At 41.6% G+C, this 24,090-nt stretch overlaps 2 protein-coding genes across 9 annotated transcripts in view; both read right to left on the reverse strand.

Moving 5' to 3' along the window:
* The window catches only part of STRN (striatin), a 73,432-nt gene extending 66,828 nt beyond the window's left edge, over window positions 1–6,604 (reverse strand). For 3 of the 6 annotated variants that reach the window (XM_037405075.1, XM_037405072.1, XM_037405071.1), the window contains exon 1: window positions 6,200–6,604. In XM_037405075.1, the coding sequence (XP_037260972.1) occupies window positions 6,200–6,505 (306 nt within the window). In that variant the 5' untranslated portion in view covers window positions 6,506–6,604. Of the gene's footprint in view, window positions 1–5,627; window positions 5,734–6,199 lie in introns of those variants that run through there. The other 3 variants (XM_037405074.1, XM_037405073.1, XM_037405076.1) reach the window with 2 other exon arrangements.
* A 1,300-nt stretch (window positions 6,605–7,904) lies between these two features.
* HEATR5B (HEAT repeat containing 5B) overlaps window positions 7,905–24,090 on the reverse strand; it is a 59,204-nt gene continuing 43,018 nt past the window's right edge. The window contains exons 32-36 of one of the 3 annotated variants that reach the window (XM_037405415.1): window positions 20,683–20,952; window positions 18,170–18,394; window positions 15,511–15,662; window positions 12,272–12,485; window positions 7,905–10,669 (exon numbers count right to left, since the gene is read on the reverse strand). In XM_037405415.1, coding sequence (XP_037261312.1) covers window positions 10,281–10,669; window positions 12,272–12,485; window positions 15,511–15,662; window positions 18,170–18,394; window positions 20,683–20,952 — 1,250 coding nt within the window. In that variant the 3' untranslated portion in view covers window positions 7,905–10,280. Of the gene's footprint in view, window positions 10,670–12,271; window positions 12,486–15,510; window positions 15,663–18,169; window positions 18,395–20,682; window positions 20,953–24,090 lie in introns of those variants that run through there. The other 2 variants (XM_037405416.1, XM_037405417.1) reach the window with 2 other exon arrangements.

Genomic DNA, 24,090 nt, shown 5'->3' on the forward strand with positions numbered 1-24,090 from the left:
ATCTTTAACTTCTTTGTTGCTGGATTATTTTCAAAATATTCAATGTTAGTTAGCATATAGCAAACTCTTTTCAAATAGGAAAATACTATCTTCTACATGAATCCATCCACAGGCCCATACAGAACAGGCCAGCATGATAAAGTGAACTTTTGTTTTCACATTTCAGTGTTTTCACTTCTAGTGTATTGTTGGCAAAGGTTGGACCCTGAGCACTCTCAAGTGATTCAGAAGATCCGTTTCCAGTATCTAAGTATTTCTCAGCATATTAAAACAAAACATAACGATCCATCTATTTCTAAGTCAGTTCTTGCCACTTTCTAGCTAAGGAACTTGGAAAGCAGGACTTGACAAGGCTGGCAGCCTTGTAAAGCCAAATATATGATCAATACCTATTGTCTCAGAAAACTGTCTATGGATATTAATTCTAGTTCAGGCTTCACATTTGTACAGCCTTACTTCTTTCAGTATTAAATTAAGATGAACGAAAGGTCTATGGAGATGCATGTAATCTTCCTTGGGGAATATTACACAGCCTGTTCTAGAACCAGTAAATGAAGTTTCAGTGTCTACTGAAACATCGATAAAGGTTGAGTTATATTTGCAATCTGTTGTTCACACAGTGCAAAGTTATTTACTCCAGATGCAATGAAACTGTTAGGAGCAAAGACCTTCAACAGAAAAGGACAGTTACAATTTGAGTGGGACAGAGAGATACTAATTTAAATTATAAACATGCAGTAGGAAAGACACAATAGGATGTTTCACCATACGCTAACCTGACATCAAAAAACCCAAAGTTTTCCACCTAGAATGTAACATCTTACTCCATTTTTACTTAATTCAATGATTCTATAGCAACTCATGAAAATCAGAAAATCATCTTCTTTCTTAAAACACAACTTTCTGTGAAAAGTAAGCTTTAAAGACCCCTTGGAGACAATGTAATGTTGCAAAACTCTTGTCTGTTCATGCTTCCTCAATATTTACAACAGCGCTTTCCTAAAAAGAGTCAGGCCCATTTAAGAAATACGTTTTCATTACACTCAAACTAAATTACACGTTTAGCAGATTTGAGAAAATGGGAAAATCAAATGCTGGGAAATTCTTGGATCATTTATGCAATTTAATAAGAAAAAACAAAACAAAAAAAAAAAAAAACAAACACAAAAAAACAAGACAACCCCCCAAACAAAACAAAAAAAACCCCCGAAGAACCAGTCTCATCACTTCATATTTACATTTTATTTCTCTACAAAAGCTAGAAATTTCTACAGTGCAGCTCTTTCATCACTCAGCATTTACTCCTACTAGTCCTCCCAGCTTAAATAAAACAAGCCATGACAGTTTATCAATAGGTGTATTGGGATTAGCTGGCAAACATGCACATAAGCAAACAGGAAAGAAGAGTACAGAAGCTTCTCTTCTCTGCTTCGCATGAATTTGGCAACTAGAAAGTTTGCTAAAAAAAACATAGCAAAAGAAAAGATATCTGGTAGTCGCCAAGACCCATTTAGCATCACTTTTCCCAACTAAACACGCCTCATTATTGTGAACATGGCTTATTTTCTTCCGCCTTTTGATTCATCTGAAGCATTTAAAACAATGAAGTTGAAAATATTGCCTTTCTGGGGTAGTGGGGAATTTAACATTAATCACTGCTTTCTTTGTAATATTTGCCTTATGGGAAAAAATATTTATTGAAGATTTCTACAGCACTTCTGCCAATTCACAGAACATATCAAAGATTCAATCCATAGCATACTTGAAAATCTTACCAAAATCTTCTTCAAATTGTATTTTATCTTCCATTTTATTGGCCAACCCAAATCTTTAGTTTTCCATTAACTAAATAAGTGATTTCATCAACTCACTGTTCATTACTTTTTCTCTGAACAGCCTTCTCAGATTATCCAGCTATCAGAATGATTTTTAACTAGAAACTTAATCCAGTAAGAGGACCGTTATCTAAAAGCCAACAAACTGTAAATATCAACTATTTCTGAATCAAGTAACAAATGTCCTAAACCAGACTATAAATAGCCACAGCCATCTGTCTTATTTGCCCCTTCTCCTCATTACTTCAACTTGTCTATCTCCAAGGGCACTATCTTACCACGTAGCACGCCCAGTTTCACCGCCTGCCTCTTGCCTCGGAAAAGTAGCAGAAAAGGGGCAGATCCCCACCTGTGCGTGACCCCCCTCCCCGGTAGAGCTAGCATTACTAACTCTCACTTCCATAACCAGCCTCAAGTGCTTATCTGTTACTTCCATCACATTCCTTCTATTACAGTTTGTTATCATTTAACTACATTCTATCTCATTTAATTGACTCTTACCCTATCATTTGGGGAGTGTTTTTTTCTTTTGGCACCATCTTACAAGGAGTATTTTTAACAAAACTGTGGAATGACAAGCACTTTATATCCACCCATTCTCCGTAATTTCCTTGCAAACCACTTCAAAGGAAAGTTTACCCAGGAAATATCATTTTAATGTAACCCTATCAATTCCCACTATTCCAAAGCAGTCTACTACTCTAAAGAAAGAGTCATCAGAAGAAATGAAAACCTTAGCAGCAAAGAAGACAAGAGCTAGAACACTCCTTAGCAGCATACAGGGTGTCTATAAACACAGTTACATAGAGCATAGTAGTTTGTTGCAAATTAGAACATTTGTGAAATGCAGAGAAATGCCAAAGTCTGCAAATCAGCATTTTTGCCAGAAAAAAAATGTTTGTCAGAAGCAAAACTTTCCCCAGCAACATATGCATTGCTTGCAAAGACAAAATTTCGAGTCAAAACAAAAGCCATACACACACAAGCGCCTTCCAAGCTCATACAGCTGAGAAGCAGCAGAACTCAACAGCTCTGTCGCTTGCTGGGACAAGGACCTGCACCAGCAGCCCTCGACTCTGCAGAGGTCCCAGCCATGGGGGCAGAGTCTCCATTGCTCTCTCCCAGGGATGGCAGATGGCTAGTTAAAAGGGAAATAACTTCCACAACAGAGAATTCACCCCCAACCAATCAGAAGACGTACAGTTAAGGCAAGACACCAACATAGGAGGCAGTTCAAACCCTGCTTGCCTCAAGCAAAAATACGAATTTCAGTGCCCTGCATATGTATTTGACAAACCCTTGGCTATTTTGGGATGGGCTTGCCCAATACATAATGACAACTCTGAAATGCCTCGGAAACACAGTCCAGAAAAATGCAGAATGAAAGAAACCCGAAGATTAAAATGCTTGCAGAATAGGAAACCCTTTCTTGTCAACTCTTCCAAGCAGCTGCTAGACCAACCTAAGAAAAGGAAAATTACTCATTTCTGAAAAGATATGAAAATAAATGATAATGCTATAAAGCACAGTTTGTGAATACTAAAGTGAGGGTTTATAATGTTACTATTTATTCTAATGAATTACTTCACAGGGCATCACGAAAGTTTATTAGGATAATTTTTCAATCTGCAGATTTCAAAGTAGCATAAACAGAGAGCAAGCATCAAAAGTGAAATATGTAATTAGCATATAAGCATCTAGGGGAAACCCGTATGAATCTGTTTTCATTCTCACCTGAAATACACAGCGTATTCATGATACTTGCATAGATACAAACATTTAAGTCCTCTTTCACCCTGAATAAGGAACATTATATAATAGAGGCAACAATAATTTCAAAGGCTCAAGAAAAAGTAATTAGAAAATCAGAGTAAACATGAATACTTGCCACGGAAAACCAAACACAAGCACCTGATAGGAAGAAAAACCTTGGAAAGAAGTAGTAGACCAGTAACTAAGAACAAAGAGTAAGCTGCCAGGCCTGCTAACTCACACACATTATAAACTTGGGGGTGTGTCACCCAAGTAAGCATCACATAATGCAACAGAAAGGTACTCTACCCAAGTATCACATTTAGTTCCACACAATTAATTACAAGGAAAAGAAAAAGAGAAAATAAAAAGAAGCCCAGAGGGGAAGAAAAGGAATACGGGAAATCACAGTGGGACTGACTGACAAGGGTTTTTTTGGAAAGAAGGTATAGCTTAACTAACCACAATTACAGAGCCAAAGACAAGCACAGTAATACTGTGGCACAAAGTGTCTCAAATTTTTAAGTATCATGGCATGTAAGAAACTGGAGATTAAAAAAGAAGTAAATCTACCTCTGAAAACAAGATGAATTGCAGAAAACATTTATAGGATACTAAGATGACCATATAAAATCAGTCCTCCGCCACAGAGCCTCCCAGAAGAGCAGATAACACTGACATTTCCACTGGATAGAAGACTAGTAAAGTACAATCAGAAGCACTGCATCTTTATCTCAAGAGAGAGAAACTGCCCGACCTCAAGCTTCCATTATTCTGTTAAAACATTTCCAAATATATAGGCCAACAAAAGTCTTCAGAAGGAGCACAGAACCAGTTTTTAATTAATACTGCTCATCCTTCAGCTGTACATGTTCAATTTCTAAAACCCATCCTGTAGTTGCTGAATGCCTAACACAAACCTCTCACAGGGATCAAAGACCACTCAACTGCAAATGGTCACAGCAGATGTAACGCCTGATGTCTATAGAAACAGCCAAGAATTTTGCACCTTTCTGAACATGACTCTGCAGCAGATAAATGCTGTTACAGCTCATGGCAATGCCAGCCACAGCTAATTATAACTTTATTGAGATGTTTTGGCAAGAGCCAAAGGCATTCAAGCAAACAAACTGTAATCGGGTTATATTCCCAGTTCTGCCACTGATGACACATGACTTTGGCAAATAGTTGTAATACTCTTACTTCTTTCCTCCTGTCTCATCCATTACACTTAACAAGCTTTTGAGGGATACTTGGGGGAGGAGGGGGAAGAAGGGATGGCATGTTAGCCTCTGTTGAAGGGCATTGCAAATATGCGAAGTGTTATTACTATTAAAGCACTGGCAGAATTTCTTAAACCCTGTGAAACAGATTTTCTTCTCCAAAGCAATTTTTGAGATCTGTATCAGCTATGAAAAAATGTCAAAATATCCACCTGATATACGACATGTGATGTTCTTATATACAGCTAAGCTAGTTACCTTCTACATAGTACTTACTGGATGTAGTGAATAGAAACATGATTCAGTTACTAATGAATTTTTCACTGCATCATTGAAGTTAAAATAAAAATTGCTCTCTTGTCCTCATGACCACTTCCTTTAAATTTCTACAAGGGAGCCCTCAACCAACGCCACATCTGCCACTCTCCTTAGAGCGGTTGTTTGATGTTACCATAGGAAGTATAATTTAAAAGGTGACTTCCCTAGTAATTAAAAAAAAAAAACCCAACCAACCAAAACCCAGAGGAGTGGTTCGTATTGCTAAACATGCACAAGACTCTCTTGACAAAGACGGTACTTTCAAGGAAAGAGAAAGAAAAGAGATGGCCAGGAAGCAAGAGACAAAGGAGACCTAAAAAGGAAACCAAGCAGGCACTTTTCAGTCACAAACATGGCCAACTTAACAACCAAACAGCAGGCTGCCGATAACGTGGACAGCGTTAAGGCTTACAACAGAGATTTTCTCGTAAACAAAGCCAAAGAGGAACGAAGGTTGCGTTACACTAGAGTTAACGTAACGTGCCCACTGCTGAAGTACCTGGCAGCCATGGCCCTAGGCCTGCGGTTCACAAGTTCTTCAACCACAAGATCCCCATCAGCCCTCTAACGCATCAAAGAGCTCTATCAACCGCACCGCTCTCCCAGCGGAACCACCGCATAACGCGCCCCGGGGTCCCAGAGGAGCTGCCCCGGTCCCGCAGGGGGCTGCGAGCCAGCCCGAGGGCCGGGGGGCGCCGCCGGCCGCGCAGCTCGCCGGAGGCGGTTTTTAGCAGCGGGTTGTGAAAGTGGGGACAAGTTTACGCGGCCGGCCCTGCAGGGGCACCCGGAACGCCCCGCAGAGGCAGCCAGAGCGGCGCGGCGGGCAGGGCTCCCCCAGGGCCGGCCGCCATGTCACGCCCCTCCGCCCGGCCGCGGCGGGGGGCGGCCGCCCTCTGAGGGGCCGGGAAATGGCCCGCGGCGGGGCCGGCCGGCCGCTCCCTCACGGGGAAGGGACTAGGGGAAGCCAGGGCAGCGGATACAGCCGCAGGGCCGGCGTCCCCCAGCGCAGCGCGGCCGGAGGGGAGCGGCCGCCGGAGCGGGGAGGGGGGTGAAGGAGGTCGCGGGTGTTACCTGCAGCTCCGCCCGCTCCGCCTCCCACTCGGCGCGCTCCGCCTCGAAGCGGCCCCACTCGTGCTGCAGGAAATGCAGGATGCCCGGCACGCTGTACTGAGCCCGGGCCGCCGACACCGGTGCGGCGGCTCCGGAGGCCGAGACCCCCCCGCCGCCGCCGGCGCCTCCCGCCGCCGCCGCAGCGGCCGCTGCCGCCGCCGCCTCGCCCGGCTCCAGCCCCGGCCCGCCCGCCGGCGGCGGCAGAAGCAGAGCGTTGTTGTTGTTGTTGTTGCTGAAGAAAACGCCGGGACCCGCTTGCTCGTCCATGGCCGGGCCGGGTCCGCCGCGCTCCCCGCCGCCGCCGCCGCCGCCCCCTCCGCGAGCCGCCGCCCGCACCCAGCCGCGTCCCGGCAGCAGCAACAACCTGGGCGCGTCCCGCCCGCCGTCACCGCCTGACAGCCGCCCCCGCCGGCTGCTACGGCGGCCCGGCCGGGACAGCGCCAGAGCGCGGTTCGCCCGGCCCCTCCCGCGGCATTCTGGGAAGCGTAGTTGCCTGGGGCCGCCGCGGCGGGAGGGCGTCCCCCCGTCCCGTTCCTCCGCCGCGCTGCCCTCACCTCCAGGGGCGGCGCTGCAGCAAGCCAGCCCGTTCCCGGGGCGGGCCGCGGCAGGGGCTGCTGGCAACGCACCCCGGGGCCGGCCGGCCGGGAGGCGGCAGGGAGCGGCCCCGGCTGCGCCCGCGGAGCCGCGGCAGCGCAGGTGAACCGCCATCGCCCCCTCAAGCGCAGGATGTGAGGGGCCCCGGCCCGCCGGCAGCCCGCCCTGGGGACAGGAACGGGGCAGGGGTCTCGCAGCAGCGCCCCAAACCCGGGTCAAGCCCAGCCCTTCTACCCTGCGCTTTTCTGTATCGGGCCTGTGCTGAGCTGCACCCGGGGTCGAAGCACCGGAAACTCTTAAATCCATCCCAAGGCTAGAGGGTTTTCTTGAAAAAATCATTAGAAATGCTGAAAAGGAGACCAAACCAACATTTTTAGGAATTACCATGCAGCCTTTTCTGTGAGGAAATTGGGAAAACAAAACACTTGGAGGTAGGAGGGCCAGGCCCTGGCTGGCGGGTGCAAGCTGCCAGCAGCACTGCCCTCCCCTACCTCTCCCACAGGCACAGAAAGGCAAAGCCAGGCTTGCTTTCCACGCTACCCACACACTGACACCAGAGGCTTGCTGCAGACACACAGCCAGCACCACCGAGAGGCTTTAGGACAGGCTGGGTGTCAGCGGGGTGTGAGCGATGGGGCAGGGTGCTGTGGGTGCCCAGCGTGGGCCCCGCACCCCTCACCGTGCCCCGGGAGCCGTGGGTGCTGCTGGCTCACGTGGCGCTTCCCAGTCCCTTGGCTGCTCTGGAACCGTGCTCGGCGCTCCTCACCCTGCCCTCGCTGGTGGGCAACCTCTTCCCGCTTTTAAAGAGGGAAAGACAGCTAAGGAAGGTTATGGAAAGTGCCAGAGAGCGGGGAGGAACAGGAGGGAAAACAGAGATGAGGGGCCGTGCTCTGGGGGACCTGGGCAGGAACGCGGGCAGAGCAGGGCTCACCCAGAAAGGAAGGAAATGGCAGCGAGAGAGGAAAGACGTGGAGGGGAAATGGAGCAAACAAGCTTCATAAAAAAAGCACATTAAAAAGGCCACTAACAAGATGAAAAGGAGGGTGACAAAGAACAATAAGGACTATGGGCATTTCAAGTTATTTCAGTTTTTTTAATCAAATTAAATTCAATGCCAAAATACTATGTAAAACCACATGGTTATACCTTTAGTATCAGAAACAAGCACAGAAGCAAATGAGGACTAAACTGGGGAAGGATGTATACAAATGAAGTTGTGCATGTTGTATACACGCAGCATACAAAGAAAAACCTCTCCCTTCTCTATCCCTCTACATCTACCTAGTACTATTTTCCATTCCACTTCTTTTTCTACCAGCGACTTAGTTATGCTTGATTGCTACACACACACACACCCCTGCCCCCACTTTTCCGAGTTTTCAGACATCTTGTAAACTACAGTCTAATCAAAACATAAAAAGAACTGAGATAAAAATTAAGGTAAATAAAACCTGATTATAGACAAAAAAAATTCCCACAAGTTGTTCAAAGTTTCCATCGAAGTCACTAGACTACCTGGGGGGGGGAATCTACAACAGGGTATAAAGTTATTTTCTTAGTTTTACTTGCAAAATTTTTGTGTTCAGTTTTGTACTGAAAATGTTTCCTTAACGCTTTCTTTCAAACGTATAGCTTTGTAATGCTGGAAACACTAGAAAGTGGAAATATTTTAATCAATTTAATTCCTGCTACACATACAATGACAAAAAAAGTAGTGAAATTACTTTCCTTTTCACGTATGGCATGTTGTTTTTACTTCCACATGTATCTTTACTCCTGTAGGCCAATGGAGCAGGACTTGGAAGTTAACATCTTTATGAAAACAAAAAAAGCTGAAAGATTAGAGTACACACCACTTGTTCTGTCCTCGCTTTAGTACTGAAATATTCACTGTGAAATAAAAGCTTTTCAGATTTTATGTTAAATATTTTGCACACACCAGATGCAATAGGGCGAAAGAGCAATGTCTTGTCCTCCATTTTGCATAGGTACTCAAAGGGTCTTACAGGAAAAGAGAGACTAAAGTCAAGTGACTAGACAAAAATAACAATCTACAAATATTTCAACCAACTATTAACCATATTCAATTCTATGTACTATCCCTTTGTTATATTTGAGTTGAAGAAGTTGGTTTTATAATTGAAATTATAGTTGAAATACGCTGGTTTTATAAAGTATCCAGAAAAACATGAGAGAAAACTCAACAGGCCTACCTGAGGCTTCTAGTTACATGGCTTCTTTCTATAAAGCAAAATGTATAGAAAGATCCCAAGAGAAGCCCATAAATTCCAACAGCAGTGTCAAAAAGTTCACGTCAGTCAGTCTTGCATACACAAGAAAATACGTGGTTCTGCGCTCGTGCCAATAGGAAGGGTGAAGTCTGGCGGCACCCAGCTACCAGGAGTCACTGGCCCTGTGCTGCAAGGTTAGCGCAGCGCGTGAGCTCTAAGCTCCAAAATCAGCGGACTCACTCCGATGTGACGTGAGCCACGTGCTTTTCAAAAAAGAAAAACCTGGTAACGGAAAGGAAAACTGGAGGAGCCTGGCTCTCGCTTGTGTGCTGCTCCCTTAGTACCTGTGCAAAGCACTCCGTAATTTGGCTCAGCCAAATTTATCAAGGACTACAGGTAAGATCTATCCACTGAGACTAAAATCTTGCAGGAAGATTAAATACCTAGGAATCTGGACAAAGAGCAGAGCACTGAATCATCATATTCAACCAGCGTCTGGCAGAATAGGAAGACTGCTAACACACAGCATTTCACAAGGGCCAAACTCTACACCTACAAAAATGCAGATAGCAGGCAGTTCTCTATAAACTCAATTTCCAATGCATTCTTTAAAATTTATCTTAGAAGAGATAGGGGATTAGATTCTTTGCATCCTTTATTAATTTTCAAGCATGAAAACGGATCTGAAAGAAATATACACAACATAAATAAGGACAACTCATTAAGACAGCATGCTTGATCGTTCACCTTGAGAAAGGCTGAAAATTTTCAGTTCTTTGTTTTTTTTTCATGCAAGCTGAAATGATCTACAAACTCTGACAATCCCCTTCCCTACTTTGTTTTTAAAAGGAAAAAGTGCATACTTCTACACTTGAAATTCTCCATGGTACATGGTAAGTACTTCGTAACAGCTTCCCCTCTTCCCTCCGTAGCCACTGTGTTGGTGTGTTGGCACAATGGTAGGATAACAATCACCAGATTTCAAAAACCACTCAAAGGTTTGGGGTAGCTCTTAAAAATAAATAAAATTATTTAGTCAAAGAGAGAATAGGGTTTTTTGGTGGATAATTTATAACACAAATTCATAAATATGATCACATTCAATTTCCTAAAAATCTATACAAATAATAGTAACATCACTTCCCTTGTAATGCATGGATTTCAAGTAATTACACAAAGCTCCATTAGACAGCCTTTCACATACAAATTACACAAAATTACAGACATATATGCAGGTAACAATCGGGGACAATGTAATGCTTCTGACTACTTAATGGTCCAAAAATAATAGAAGTAATTCCAAAAAAAAAGCTGGTTTTCAGTTTAATTGTTGGGGGTGGAATGTACTGTGGGTGGTGGTTGCCTAGCAGCTGCTTTGCTTTGCTGGCCTGACTTGCTCGGACTGCAGTTTCTAGCCGTGTTTTTAATTCAGGAGCAGCTCCCATTACTGTCTTGAAAGCATGTGGGTAAAGTGGACCAATGTGCATTAGATTCTGAAGTGCAAATTCATGAAGATCCTTAGATGCTGTAGATGCAGAAGCAAAGGCATTTTCATTCAGTAAATAGGAGATCAAAGTGGGAACAAGAAGGGCAAGCAGCTGGACTCCTAAAAGCAAAAGGGAAAAAAAAAAAGGTAATAACCGTATCAGAGAAGAAAACAAAAGAAAATTAATTTTATCCGTTACTAGACTGATAAAGAGTAATTTTTTTTTCAGAATTGTAATTAAAAAGTGATCAAATAAAAACCAACTGAAATGTAAATAGTTTCCTCTCCTTTGGTCACTCAAATCTTTCATATCGGGATTGTGTTTCAAATTTCCTCCTGACACTTCTTTAAAGATGCTTTTACACCATCTGATTGCAGATCATTGATAAAGAGATCGTAAGATGCAGAGTGCCTACCATATGAAAGGATTTCAAAGCACTTTTCAGGCAGACAGAAACATTATTCAATTCAATCTGAGTATCAGCTTCCCCAGTGTGCATAACAGAACTGCCATCGTAACAGAACCGCTATCGGTACAAAGTGTTGACGAAAAAGTCAAGGACAATCATTCTCCATTCTGGAAGGCTCCAATCCAAAAACCAAGCACTGCAGCTCTGCTTGGGCTAGCATGACCTGATGAGGCCACAGCCCAAAATGGCACAGGGATGAAAAGGGTTTATCTTCGAAACAAAAAAGCAGCTGATCTTAAGCCACAGGGCTAATTTTTTTTATCTAGCAAGGATACAAGTATGCCTTCAAAATGCATAATACGTGAATTGCAAATGTTAAGCTCAAAGAACTTAAACACTAATGGTAACTCATTTATCTAAGATTTTTTACATTATTGGACTATTACTGATTTTCCCCTAAAGGTTTTGACTAAATTCATACTCATGAGGTCATTGCCTCCAGTCAGCATAAGCAAAAATCAGCTGTTTTGTTTCCTCATTCACTTCAGTTACTCTCCCATTTTACATGTGTTTCAAACAACTGTGCCAGAAGCAGAATGGGGCTCAAGAGTGTTTTATCATCAATGAAGAGAAATACCAACAGGGGGTATGGTGGGGGGGGGGGGGCCGGGGGCAAGAGGACAGGGCCAGAGGACAATGACGATGAGAGACAAAAATCCCCCACAAAAACTGTAGTATTTTTACAAGAATTTTATCAGGCTTTTAAAGCCACGTGTCTGCAGGCTAAGCCTTCAGAAAATGCATTGTTTCAGTTAAAGAATAACTGATTTTAAAGATAAAGTATGAGCACTGTATTCTACCTACTGGAAGCAACAGGAGGTTCCACCTACAATCAAGATATTCTGACCAGTATAATTTCAATTTCTTTGGATTTTTAGATAAACTTTGTGAGCCAGTCGAAACAACCGAATAAAGTTGATGAGTCTGCTAAAATAAACTAAAAGTTAACATGGGAAAAATAATTTAAACGGTGTGAACTACTCATTTCAACAGAAGAAAACATCACTCACTACAACAGTTCGTGGCTAGAAAGTTTTTTCCTGCAATCACCAGCAACGAAAAAGCTACCGCATATCATACTGTATGTGCTATATGAATCCACCTATATAAAAGTTCTAGTACTAGAATTACAAAAGCACGTTGCACAGGCATGTTCTATTTGTGACTGTGCCATCAAGTTCCTTATGCAGGAGTTCTAATGTTCATATTCCGTTTAGCATTACATATTTCTCTAGAAAAACTAAATACTTACTATTCTGCTCCTCACCAAGGGCAACCAACGTTTCAAGGACTTTAATTCCTTCCTGGACTGCCAACAGCTCCAGGTTGTTGTTCGGGCGGCTCCTTTCCACAGCTTTCAACTTCTCAACCATGATAGGGGCCAATGAATGAATATATGGAGTTGACAGGGCACGATTGGTGTGTTGGAACACAGAAAGCAGAAGCTGGTAACACTTGGCTTGAACCTAATCAAATCAAGGTAAATAGATCGTCCTGAAAGTTATTTGTTAACTCAGGGAATCCTAATAAACTCTTATCTATGTATGTGAGATACACGTAATACCAAGGGAAAAAGAAAAAAAGAAAAAAAAAAATATGGCTAAAGGGGAAGGAAACATACTGACTAAGAGGAAAGCAGCAAGACAGCCCATCTGCTAAAATAATATTAATCCAGTTTTCAGTAAAAGGAAGGCCAGTTAGAAAGAACATGCAGGTACTACATAGCAGTAACAATATGAACTCAGAGAAAATAAAGGTATAGTTGATGTCATTAGTCACACAGGTCCACAGAGGACTACATCTTTCAGTCTCAGAACTACCAGCACTAATAGTAGATGTACCTGCAAAATCATGAAATTTTTTTTCGGAAGCTATTCCAATCTCAGAAGGGTAAAATAGCCCATAAAAATGACTCAATTCGAAGTAATCTTATTGCTTAAACATAAGCCAAGGCCGTAGCCAAAAGTGGCAGGCCTGTCCATTCTTCCTTCTCATGCTCCTTCTTGTGCTGGTGGTGGCATAGGAGTAATGTGCCCATACTGTGAGCTGGAACACAGGAACCCTTTTCTTGTCTCCCATTTTCTTTTTCCCCTCCTCCCTCTCTTCTCCAGAAAGCAGGCATTATTAAAGTCAATATTTGGGAAAATGACTCACTGATTATCTTCTTTAGATAAAGTTACAAATTCATTTTATATGGGTGTACAAAGATCTTCCTCCAAAATCCCACACAAATAATCCAGAACCTTTGAAACAGTAAAGTCCCACAAGAAATATGAGGATAAAACACTGCACATGCTTTCAAATTGCACTCAAGTCCGAACAGGATGAGTTACTGAGCGCGTGCTGAACAGAAACATTCTAGAGGAAGTATTACTGAACACAATGATCTGTGAGGAGTTCTGGGGGTGACTGGAAACACAGATGTATAGATAAAAATACTGAATAAAAATGACAGAGCATAAATACTAATAGTAAGAAAATAAAAGTTATGCAGCTCAGGTCACTGTTAATTCACTGGTATATGGCTGCAAGTTTTCTATACAACTCAATTTTTAAGGCCTGAACTAGTAACACTTCTAATACTATTTGTATGCTTTCTAACAGAGCTCCACAGAACAACATTTTCTCCTAATGCCTTACTCTGCATCATCTTCAACCTGCTTCAACAAATCATTCCTCTATCTCTCCATACCAGTCCAAATAATTCCCTTCCCTTTCTATGTTCTTTTAAATTTACTCCTTATTACCTGGTAAGATTATTAGCCTTCGAAATAAGGAGTAAAAATCTCTTTTCTTTGATGCAAGTACAATTCAAGTAAGTCTCACAACTGCATCTGACAGCAGAATTTCATCTGAGCTTCCTTTATTCCATCTATATAATATAAAACTTTTGAATATTCTGCATTCACAGAAGTCTATAAAAACTCCTATGAGATAAAATCAGGGCTTCTCCAAAGCGTAAGGCACCCTCTCATGTAAAACTTACCCATTATCATTGAGAGACACAGATCTCTCAACTGAGCTCCCTTGTTGGGACAGAATGGAATTGAGGTCACTAGCCTTCCAGTTATTACTATACATGGGATCTCACCTTTCAGACTTTTGCAGGTGGTAAGAGCTTTAAATCAAAATGCTCCTGTATTTCTTACAATGCAGTATTTCTTTAGAAGAGTTATTTCCATAATCAGTTCAATGCTTTTAGTACTATCAGTATAATGCTTTTGTTACAAACAGGTGTCTAATTACTGCCCCAACGAGTGGTTTATATTTAAAAAACTAGAATGAACACACAAGTATTATAGAGTATATGTTCCGCACATCAGCAAGGACAGTGGAAACAATTGGCTGCCATCAAAGCATTCTCTGTGAATTACAAAAATAGTGGCAAGTTCCAGCTCACTGACAGCTTTCCAGCAGGGTGGTGGGCAAAACCGTACATCCCCCACTGTTCATGTGTTTATACAGAGCCTAGGGAGAGTATGACATAAAGCTTTCTGCTTAATACAACTGACGTAAAATTTTAAGCAGCTTTCCACCCAAAGTCAGGCTTCAGAAGGTTTTCACCGAAGTCAAGCTTCAGAACCAACTGAATTTTATGTCCACAACTGGAAAATACGAGCCTGGCCACAGAGAAGAATTACTGATCTAAACAGCATTTTAAATGCCTCACGGGTGACCCTAAACACATCAGCATTTCTTGCATTTTTTTTTTCTTCTCAGGAATCTCTGCAGCACTTACTGGTAGAAACGGCACGGATTTTTCTTTTTAGCTCCCACCCGCAGATCTGTACACCCACTCAAACAAATGGATGTGTACATGGCTGGAACAGTTCTGCTTAACTATACAGTGCATTAGCCTGCTTGAGCAAAATCAGTCTACAACTTTTAACTTCCCTCTTGGGTGAGAAAATAATTTAGAAGATAATTCATAAAGACAAACCAAAGGGCACAAGTGAAATCAGGAGACAAATGATTCACAGTCTGTAGATGTTGATGATGACCACAAAACTAACTTTTTGCACTCAAACCGAATTTTGTATTAACATGTAAAATAAGCACAGGTTTTGCACAAACAAATATAAAATTAATCAGAAATGTGGGCTGTAATTTTATCTATGGAAAAAGGGGGTTAGTTTGTATTATAAAAAGATCAGCATTAATGTACAAATGCCACCACGCTGTGGTAACCAACCTTTTCATTTGCTAACATTCCACATAGCAAAGATATTTTTTTTTCATTTGTAAAAAGCGGTAAGTCAAGAACCTGGCACAAGGTCAGGAACACAAATTATCTAGAAGCACTTGGTTTGGGCTGTTCTGCTCACTAAAGAGTTTCTATAATGCACTGTTGAAAATTCTACTTATTTTGACAAGCAGTATCTGTCTCTGAAGTGAAGACATCACAAAGCATTCACGAAATATGGTAGATATATAAATTAGTTTTCATCAGCTATATATCATTATTATATATATCCTGTAGCATTATCTTACCCAAGGATCACAGGAATTCAGTGCACTTTTAAATCTGTTCATACATCCGTTTTGTAAAGACTGCACTCCAATTATTTCAGTGCTTGCTGACCAAAGGAACAGAGCAATAGCTGTAAGTATGCTTACTTCATCAAGAATAGGCTTAGAGGCTTCTGAAAAACAAAAACAAATACACTGGTAGCTTACTCCAGAAATGGTTTAGAATTTATTTAGTAAAAGCCAGTAAACACAGATCAACTCACAACGAGGAAATAAATGTACTTGACATTACTTGCAACTGCATACAAATATGCATCTACTTATTACAGAATCACTTTATCATTATTGACTGTGACTGACAAAAAGCTGAGAAACTCTATTCTAATAGGTTTTTTAATAAAGTTAAACCTTCTGAAACTTAAATATCAAGGAAAAAACATGCACACTTTCTCCAACCAAGTAATATTTTTTATTTTCAATGTGTAAACAAGGGAGGAAAAACGTATTTTTTAGATTCTTTCCCCACTAAAAATATACATTGCTTCCCCCTCTCCTTGCTCTCTGCAGCTGATACAGCAGAGTAAGAAACTGATATCCAGCACGGCAACAACTTTTACTTAACATGAGGTTTCACACTGCAGACTAACTGCTCTGACAGCTCTGTATCACCAGTTAAGAACAGTCCTACTTCAACCTTTCCTGCTTTTCAGATAGTCTGTATTTGCCACTGTCATCCTTTTTTTCCTTGCACAAACTCTCATTCATGAATTTACATCAACAGGGAAAAAAAGTTGTATTTATAGATACTTCTTATTTTTTTAACGTGTGTGTGTATATAAAAGTATTGTTCTGCTGGATTTGTTGGCCAGATTGGTTCTGCTCCCCCTTGAGAGGCACAAAGACACAGCAGATACACAGTCAGCAAAAAGTAAAACAGCATGACTGCCCTTTACAGATGTCAGCTAGGCACACTCAATTTGCTTAGCCATGATGTGAAACCTCACTTCAAAAAACTACTCCAAGCATTTTAAGTGACAATTTAAACAGAAAATTTAAATTTGTTTAAATTTTATTGAATTATGAAACTTGAAATCATAGGTAGTAGACCTTGCTTAGATTCTTCTGTGTGTGATGCATCCCACTCCACAGAGGACTGGAAAAGGAAAACATACACTCTTGCAAGGAACTGAGAAAGATTTCGGAAGTCTGCAAAAAAAGCCTAAAGCAAGTTATGTTTCTGGAAAGAGGGACTGGGAAACCTTTGCAGTAACAAAAGGCTGGAAGACAAGAGCTGATGTGACAAATCAAATTAGAAGTTTGACTTGGTTAACACAAATCTACTGATCCTTCCCCTTCAGACATTTTCAGGATCATTTGTGATTACCTACTCACTCCCTATCTCTCACATGAGTAACTCCATTCAAGCCTCTCTTCATTCTCTCTATAGATGGCTCCTCGGGGATGTAATGGGATGTTTTTTGGCTGAACCACCATTATGTAAATGACAAATCTTTGTGTCTCTGTTTTTCTAACTACACAGCTGAGACTGTACATCTTTCTTGCTTTTTGAAGGGCAAGGCAAAGTACAAATGTGAACCAAGAGAAGTAGTCTGCAGTTCTCTAAAGAGACACAGTAGACATCCTGCTGGTGAGCAACAGGTTTTTTTTGGCAGGAGTAGAATTTTTTCTCACCACTGAAAGCTTGTAACGGTATTGTGAATATCCTACTCCAGTATGAACCTGGCCACAATTATCCCTTGCTGTCTTCACACTCACTCCCTTTAACACTCACTGTCATTAAGACTATATAAATCGTGTCAGCAAACACTTAAAAGACACACTGATTGCCATTTTTCTTGAGGTTTAATACAAAGTGTCAAGTCCCATGTACAGTACTGAATAATTACAGTTTCAGTAAAGACACCAGTTTCCCTACAAACACTGTTTTGGCAACTAAAATCTCCTTTCCTTTAAGCTATGGGGAGAGGAAAGGATGGGTGGAAATTATAGTTTGCTCAGGCTTTGCCAACATGTCTGGAGTTGCCAACAGTCACAGAAATTGAAGCATAGTCCAGGAAGTGAAGTGAATTCAGTTTGGAACACCTTTAGATTTTACTTGTGAAACATTCAGCAGATGTCAAAAAGACTGATCAATACCAGAAGGCAGATTTCCAAGTTCCAGAAACAAGTCACTAGCTGAAACTATGAAGACTGGTAAGGTCAGCCTCAGGAAAATGTAAAGCATGAAATAATCACATCAGAACAGTTCAAAATGGAAGAGGAAAGTCTGAACTAGTACAGAAAAATACCCTACGGAAAGGACCTTAGCAGTGGCAGGCTGCAAGGTGAGTTGCAAAAGGCAGAATTTATGACAGGAGGTTATGATCGACATGGTCTGTTTTCTTTGACAAACAAGGACAAATCTGGGACAGGAGTCTTTTCTTAAAGCCAGTGCTGCGCTTGTCTTCAACACAACCTATTAAGTAACTGATCAGTTATGCTCCGTGCACTCAGGTCTTTCTCCCATTTCAATTTTACAAGCAATTCATCACTGCTTATAATCCACAACACTCAGCTATGAAGCCTATTAAATTACAGGCAGATAAAATACTTGCCTTTTCATTACAGCAAACCCCAGTTCTCTTTAATTTTAACTCTCCTGCACTGGGAGACCACTTACCAGGTTGAGAGTATTCCAAGATAGATGCCAGAGTGCTGCGGATAAGACCTGTCCATTGTTTCTGAGTTTCATCAGTCTTGACTGTTGGAAGAGTGACAATAGTTTTTATCCCTTGAAGAGCCGCACTGACTGGAGGTGGGACCTGATTATCTGCCGATTTTACTGCTGTTTCTTTCAATACTCTTGTAATCAGAAATAGGATAGTGGGTAAGATAGTCATACATCCTAACAAAAAATAATAATAAAAAAAAGACAAAATAGAATTTCTTAAGTTAATTTCAACAATTGTGGTAGTTAACCTCTTTGGCTTTCCCAATATGGATAGATATGGCTTGGAGACAAAGGAGATACCAAGATAAACTGCAATTCAGGTAACAAGTAATACATGCCATTCAATATTTTATCGCCAAATTCATTCACCAGTACTACTAAGTGTATTGTAACACAAGTCATACAAACAAACACTTAAAATGTCACTGTCAATTCAGGAATGACCAATCAGCTATTGAAGATTTGCCCTACATGGCACGTGATACATGGTATGTATCACATTGAACCCATCCAGGCTGTTAAGTATCTTAAAACAGGATCTGCCTATCACTAGGGTGCTATAAGGTAAACAACAGTAACAGGTCTGGAAACAAGTATTCAAACCAAGTCATGGCACTTTCCAAGGAAGCTGGTATGGTACAAGCCCCAGAAGCAAAGTAAGAAATTTATCTGTGTCTCTCACATCCTGGGCAAAAGCTGTAGCTGACTGGCTATTCTACAAAGGAGATAAAATCATTCTCCTACTGCACTGATCTTCTGAAGAAATCAACGCCTATCTGTATGTTTTGTGCAGCCAGTCCTGCAGATGCAAGTTCCACGTACTCAAGAAATACTCGTCAGGTAACACATAACCTGGCTTTAGACACATGGGAACTTTATTAGAATGAGTTTCAATAATACATGCAGACTTTAATCCCCTGTAGGACTGAAGAAAGGGCGCTGTTTGGTTTAGGCATCTAATATCAATCTACAGGTTATGTCAGACAGTCAAGTCTGTTTCCATGTCTTTTCTGTGCCTCATTTTCTCCCATCTGGAAACACAAATCCCTCCATTTTCCTGCTTCTGGGAATTCTGCAAGGATAAATACGCTAAATGCAATAACAATGAATGGAAAGGACTGCTCGAGGTCATTTAGTCCAACCCCCTTTTTCAAAGCAGCAGTTCCTCTAGATCAGACTGCCCAGGATCTTGTCCAATGGGGGCTGCACGATGCTCATATTTTAAATAGAGAGGAAGAAATAAAAAACCCCACTTCATCACAGAAAGCGATGAATTCTCTTTGTTCACAGTTTCACTTACACCCAAAGGCTGAATTACAAAAAATGTTTGTGCATATACTATCCCCACCTCCCTACAGCTATTAGCTGGCTGCATCTTCTGGATGAGGAAAAATCCCAGCTCCAGCAGTCCCTGTAGCCTAACAATGGTTTCTGAGCTACTGTCACTGGCCACTTGCCAAACACTGGGAGTCATGCCTCCACTTCAGTCAACAGAAGTAGTACTGTTACTCTTTTTACCCACTCTCCTTTCTTGTCACTGCCCGTCCTACCCCCACCCCCACCCCCCCAAAAAAAGGCCGGGGGAGAAAGGAAAGAGAATAAGGAATCCAATATAAACAGTGCAGGACTCCAGATCAGCTAAAAATCAACCATTTTTTAAAGAACTGTAAGACACAGATTGTCTGTTTGAAGGCAGCCCATGTTGTGTCCTGAGCATGACTTTGTCCAGATACGTTATTTACCATGCATCTCGTTAAGGGACCAGCCTCTAAAATGTTTTCTCTACTTCAGTGTGTGAAACTTCCCAGAGATCCATGAGACAACTCTTAAGCAATTTGTTCTCTGAAAAGCAAAACTCAAAGAGCACAGCTTCCCAAGCAATTGTGTCCTTTACCCCTGAACTCCACTCAAGTGCAATTACCCTAGTTTACACATATCCTTTGTGACAGTCTCCCTGGGCAGAAGAAAGCTCCATTTAGTTTAGAGTCACATTTGGGATGACTGACAGCCAACGGCTGCAAAACCAAGTGGACCACAGCTGAATTGTGCTTTTTTTTCTTCAGTAGGATTTTCCCTTTTCATCCAGCTGCTGCTTTTCATGAACTTCTCAGGAATTTAACTATCTCTGAGATGTCTGTGGTTTTTCGTAATATGATTAAAATTGGCAAGAAGTTTCAAAATCATGAAAAAAGGGAAAAAAACAACAATAAAATCATAGTGATATAAAGCCCACTTCCTCAGCAAACCTGCAGTACATATGCAAATTTAGACTCAATTTCCTTCAGGTTGCTCAGTGGAAAAGCTTGAATTCTTAAGTTTATTTTAGAACCTAAACATATTTTTCAATAGATGACCCGTAAAGTACCCCATTAAAATATATTTACACTTTGCTCTTAGCATCATATGCGTACTACATTTCCCCTACAGTAACCACTCATACATACTTTGTCACGATACCTTACCTGCTGGAGAACACAGAGAAGGCAGGTCAGACAGTATAGTAACAGTGGCAGCCACAAGACGAGCACTGTCCTCAGAGAGGTGGGACTTGGCAGCAACGTGACTTGGAGAATCTGACACTTTTGAACTCAGATGGGGCATATGCCGTACTAGGATAAACATGAGCAATTCCATGGCCGCAAAGACCAGAGACTTTCCAGGCACAAGACCACCACTCTCACCTCCCTCTCCTAAAGCAAGAGGATTTTCTTTTTCCTGAATATCATCTTCATCTGAAAAAAAGGAAAGAAATGTCTAAGGCAGCTGAAAGAAATCCCACACCAAAGATTACATGTAACGCTCTTCAAAAAAGAAGCGAAAAATCAGAAGAAAAACTTGCTTCGCAGTAAGATACGACAAACATGGCTCATGTCAAGCTATATGATTTAGCTAGAATGACTTAAAGGGGTTTCAAATGCTTTAGAAGTATTGTGATTGCAACAATACTTAATAAAAATCCTTCCAGAAATAGAAGAAAAAAAGAAGTAGTAACACTTACAGAAAATAAAAATGCAGCAATTATTTTGCATCTTTAAAACTGATTGTAAAATTAACAGCAATAACTGCCAAGTAAATAGGCATGGTATTTTTTTTTATTATTTAATAGATATTAATTAAATGTTCCACCCTGCAAAATCTTGTTTCACCCTAAATTGATTATGAAATAAGAGAACAGAAGAGCATTGTAGGATTCTATGTCTGAGTTCATGATTTCAGTGTATTCAGTTCAAAAAGTCTCTCTTTTGAATGGCAGCTTGGCCAGCTGCAGTCTTTCCTTCTCCCATTAAACAGCAACAGAGATTCAGTAAGTCAGAGCTGGCCTGCACCACCCCTATGGAGCCCTTATGAATTTAAATGATTAGTAGTGTTATATCACATTCACTGATTTGAAAAATGCAACTTACTGGGCCTACAGTAAACAATTCTATTAATTCATAAGAAGGAACAGAGCTTGCATTTTTAGCTGTGCTGGTTCCTCAAGTTCCAGCAAAATCCTCTCTCTGTTTTTATGCAGAAAATGGGCAAAAGCTAACAGTTATGTTGTTGGTTTTTTTCTCAACAGTATATTGTGCCAGACTAAGATGGTAGTTTTCCTTAGCAAGAGAATATTCTCTGGGTTTTACCCTACTACTTCCAGGTAAAAGAAAACATGGCAGATCTAACCTAACCATATACCAATGAATTACCTGCCAGGCTGCCACTTGGAAACTAAACTTCCTGGCAAAGATGGAAACAGTAAATCCAATGTAAGATTTTAAAAGAAATGGTACATGGACGATTGAGCAGGGAGATGCTCTGTTAAAAAGGAAGAGGTTACTTAAAAGCAAAAGTAGCTTTCAGACTGATGCTAATACCTGTGTCAAGGATATTCTTATATAACATCGAAATAAAGTAATGAAATATGCTGATGAAAAGCTTAAGCAAAACTGCCAGAAGCTGAAATATCATATGAGAAGAAGCAGGGATAAAAGAAGGAGGAATTAATTTTACTAAAGTTCAGTAAAGGGCAAGTAGAGGAACCGGATCTATGTGTATCAACTCATCAGAGAATCTCAGAAAAAATTAAGTTGAAAAGGACATACATAAGTCATCCAAGTCCAATCTCCTGTTCAAAACAGGGCCAACATGAAAGCTAGGGCAGGTCGCTCAGGGCTGATCTAGTTTTGAGTCTCCAAGCATGGAGATGCCACAACATCCCTGGGCACCTGTTCTGCCACTGCACCACTCCCACGGTGACAAATTTTTTCCTTGTATCCCATCTGGATTTCCATTGCTGCAACTTGTGTCTGTTGCCTCCTGTCCTTTCAGTATAGTCTGGATTGTTCTACTCGTTAAATCTCCTTTAAGAAGGGGGATTGCTAGACTATCCTACGTTAACCCTCTCTTCTGCAGACTAAACTAGTTCAGCTCTCAGCCTCTCCTCGTGTGTCACATACTTCACCACCCTAAGCAGCTTAGTGGACCTCCACTGGACTTCCTTTGTTGACAACTCTTACTCAAGAGGAGGGTGAAGGGTGAAGAAAAGTCGACACTGCTCCAGATGCATCTTCACAAGCTCAAGTTGAAAGGACAATCATCTCTCTTTATCTACTGGCCATGCTTTTCTAATGCAGCCCAGTTATTCCATCCCAGATCCAAGATACTGCATTTGTCTTCGCTGAACTTCAGCAGGTTCTCGGTCCTGCAGCTCAAGATTCCCCTGAAAGGCAGCACTGCCCTCCAGTGTATCCACCACTTGTACAATTTGTTATCATCCATAAATTTGCTGTCCTATCATCCAGGTCATTATTGATGATGTTTAACAGCAGCAGACCCAATACTGAACTCTGAACGAATCCCAGGTGCAACCAGCTGCCAGTTAAGACTCAAATCACTGAACTCAATTCAAGCACTGCAGCCCAGCCAGTCATTCTCCATCTCTCCAATATGACAATGGTATTATGGGGTACTGAGTCAAAAGCCTTGCAAAAGTCAAGGTAAACAATATCCACCACTCCCCCTTCACCCAAAGCCAGTTATTTCATCACAGAGGGTAATTAGGCATTATTTTTCCTTGGTAAGTCTGTGCTCACTGTTTCAAATCACGTTCTTCTACTTCAGGTACTCCGAAGTGGTTTCCAAGAGAAGTTACTCCAAATCTTTCAACATACGCTGTAGGCTTACTGGCATGATATCCCAAACCCCACCCCACATCTTTGCTTACTGAAAGTTAAGACCTAGCATCTATTTTTTGCCATTCACTGGAAAGCTTTCTTGAGCACCAAAGCTTTTCAAAGATGACTACAGCAGCCTTAGTGTCATCAGTCAGCTCCCACAGATATAACCCATCTGGTCCCAGGGCACGTCCAGCTTTTACCTAAGCAGTCCCTAACCTGATGCTCATCTACTTTAAGTGGATTCTCTCCCCTGAAGTTGCTCACTAGACTCAGAGACACAGGAGGACTAAGCAAAGGAAAACGCAGTGCCTCAGCTTTTCCCCCCTCAACGTGTTTTGTCATTACATCACCCGATCCATTCAGCAGCTTGTTCAAACTTCCTTGGGTTTTTTGCTGCTTTTATAGATACATAAAAACCCTTCTTGTCACACTTGACATTCACCACCAGTCTCAGCTCCAGCCAAATTGTGATCTTCCTAATTCCACTTCTCCAAACCTGCGCAAACGTCTTCAGTAGTCTTCCTGGGCAGTTTGCCCCCCCTTCCACAATCCATACTCTTCCTTGTTATATTTGAGATTGATCAGGAGTTCCCCTTCAGCTAAGTCAGCCTCCTGCCATGCTTATTTAGCATCCTGCACTTTTGGATGAACTGGTTTTTGTCACCGAAGATGAACCATGTCTTTTTCCTTTGCCTGCCTAGGAAGCTTACCCCA

This window comes from Falco rusticolus, chromosome 12, assembly GCF_015220075.1.
Source record: "Falco rusticolus isolate bFalRus1 chromosome 12, bFalRus1.pri, whole genome shotgun sequence".
NCBI lineage: Eukaryota > Metazoa > Chordata > Aves > Falconiformes > Falconidae > Falco > Falco rusticolus.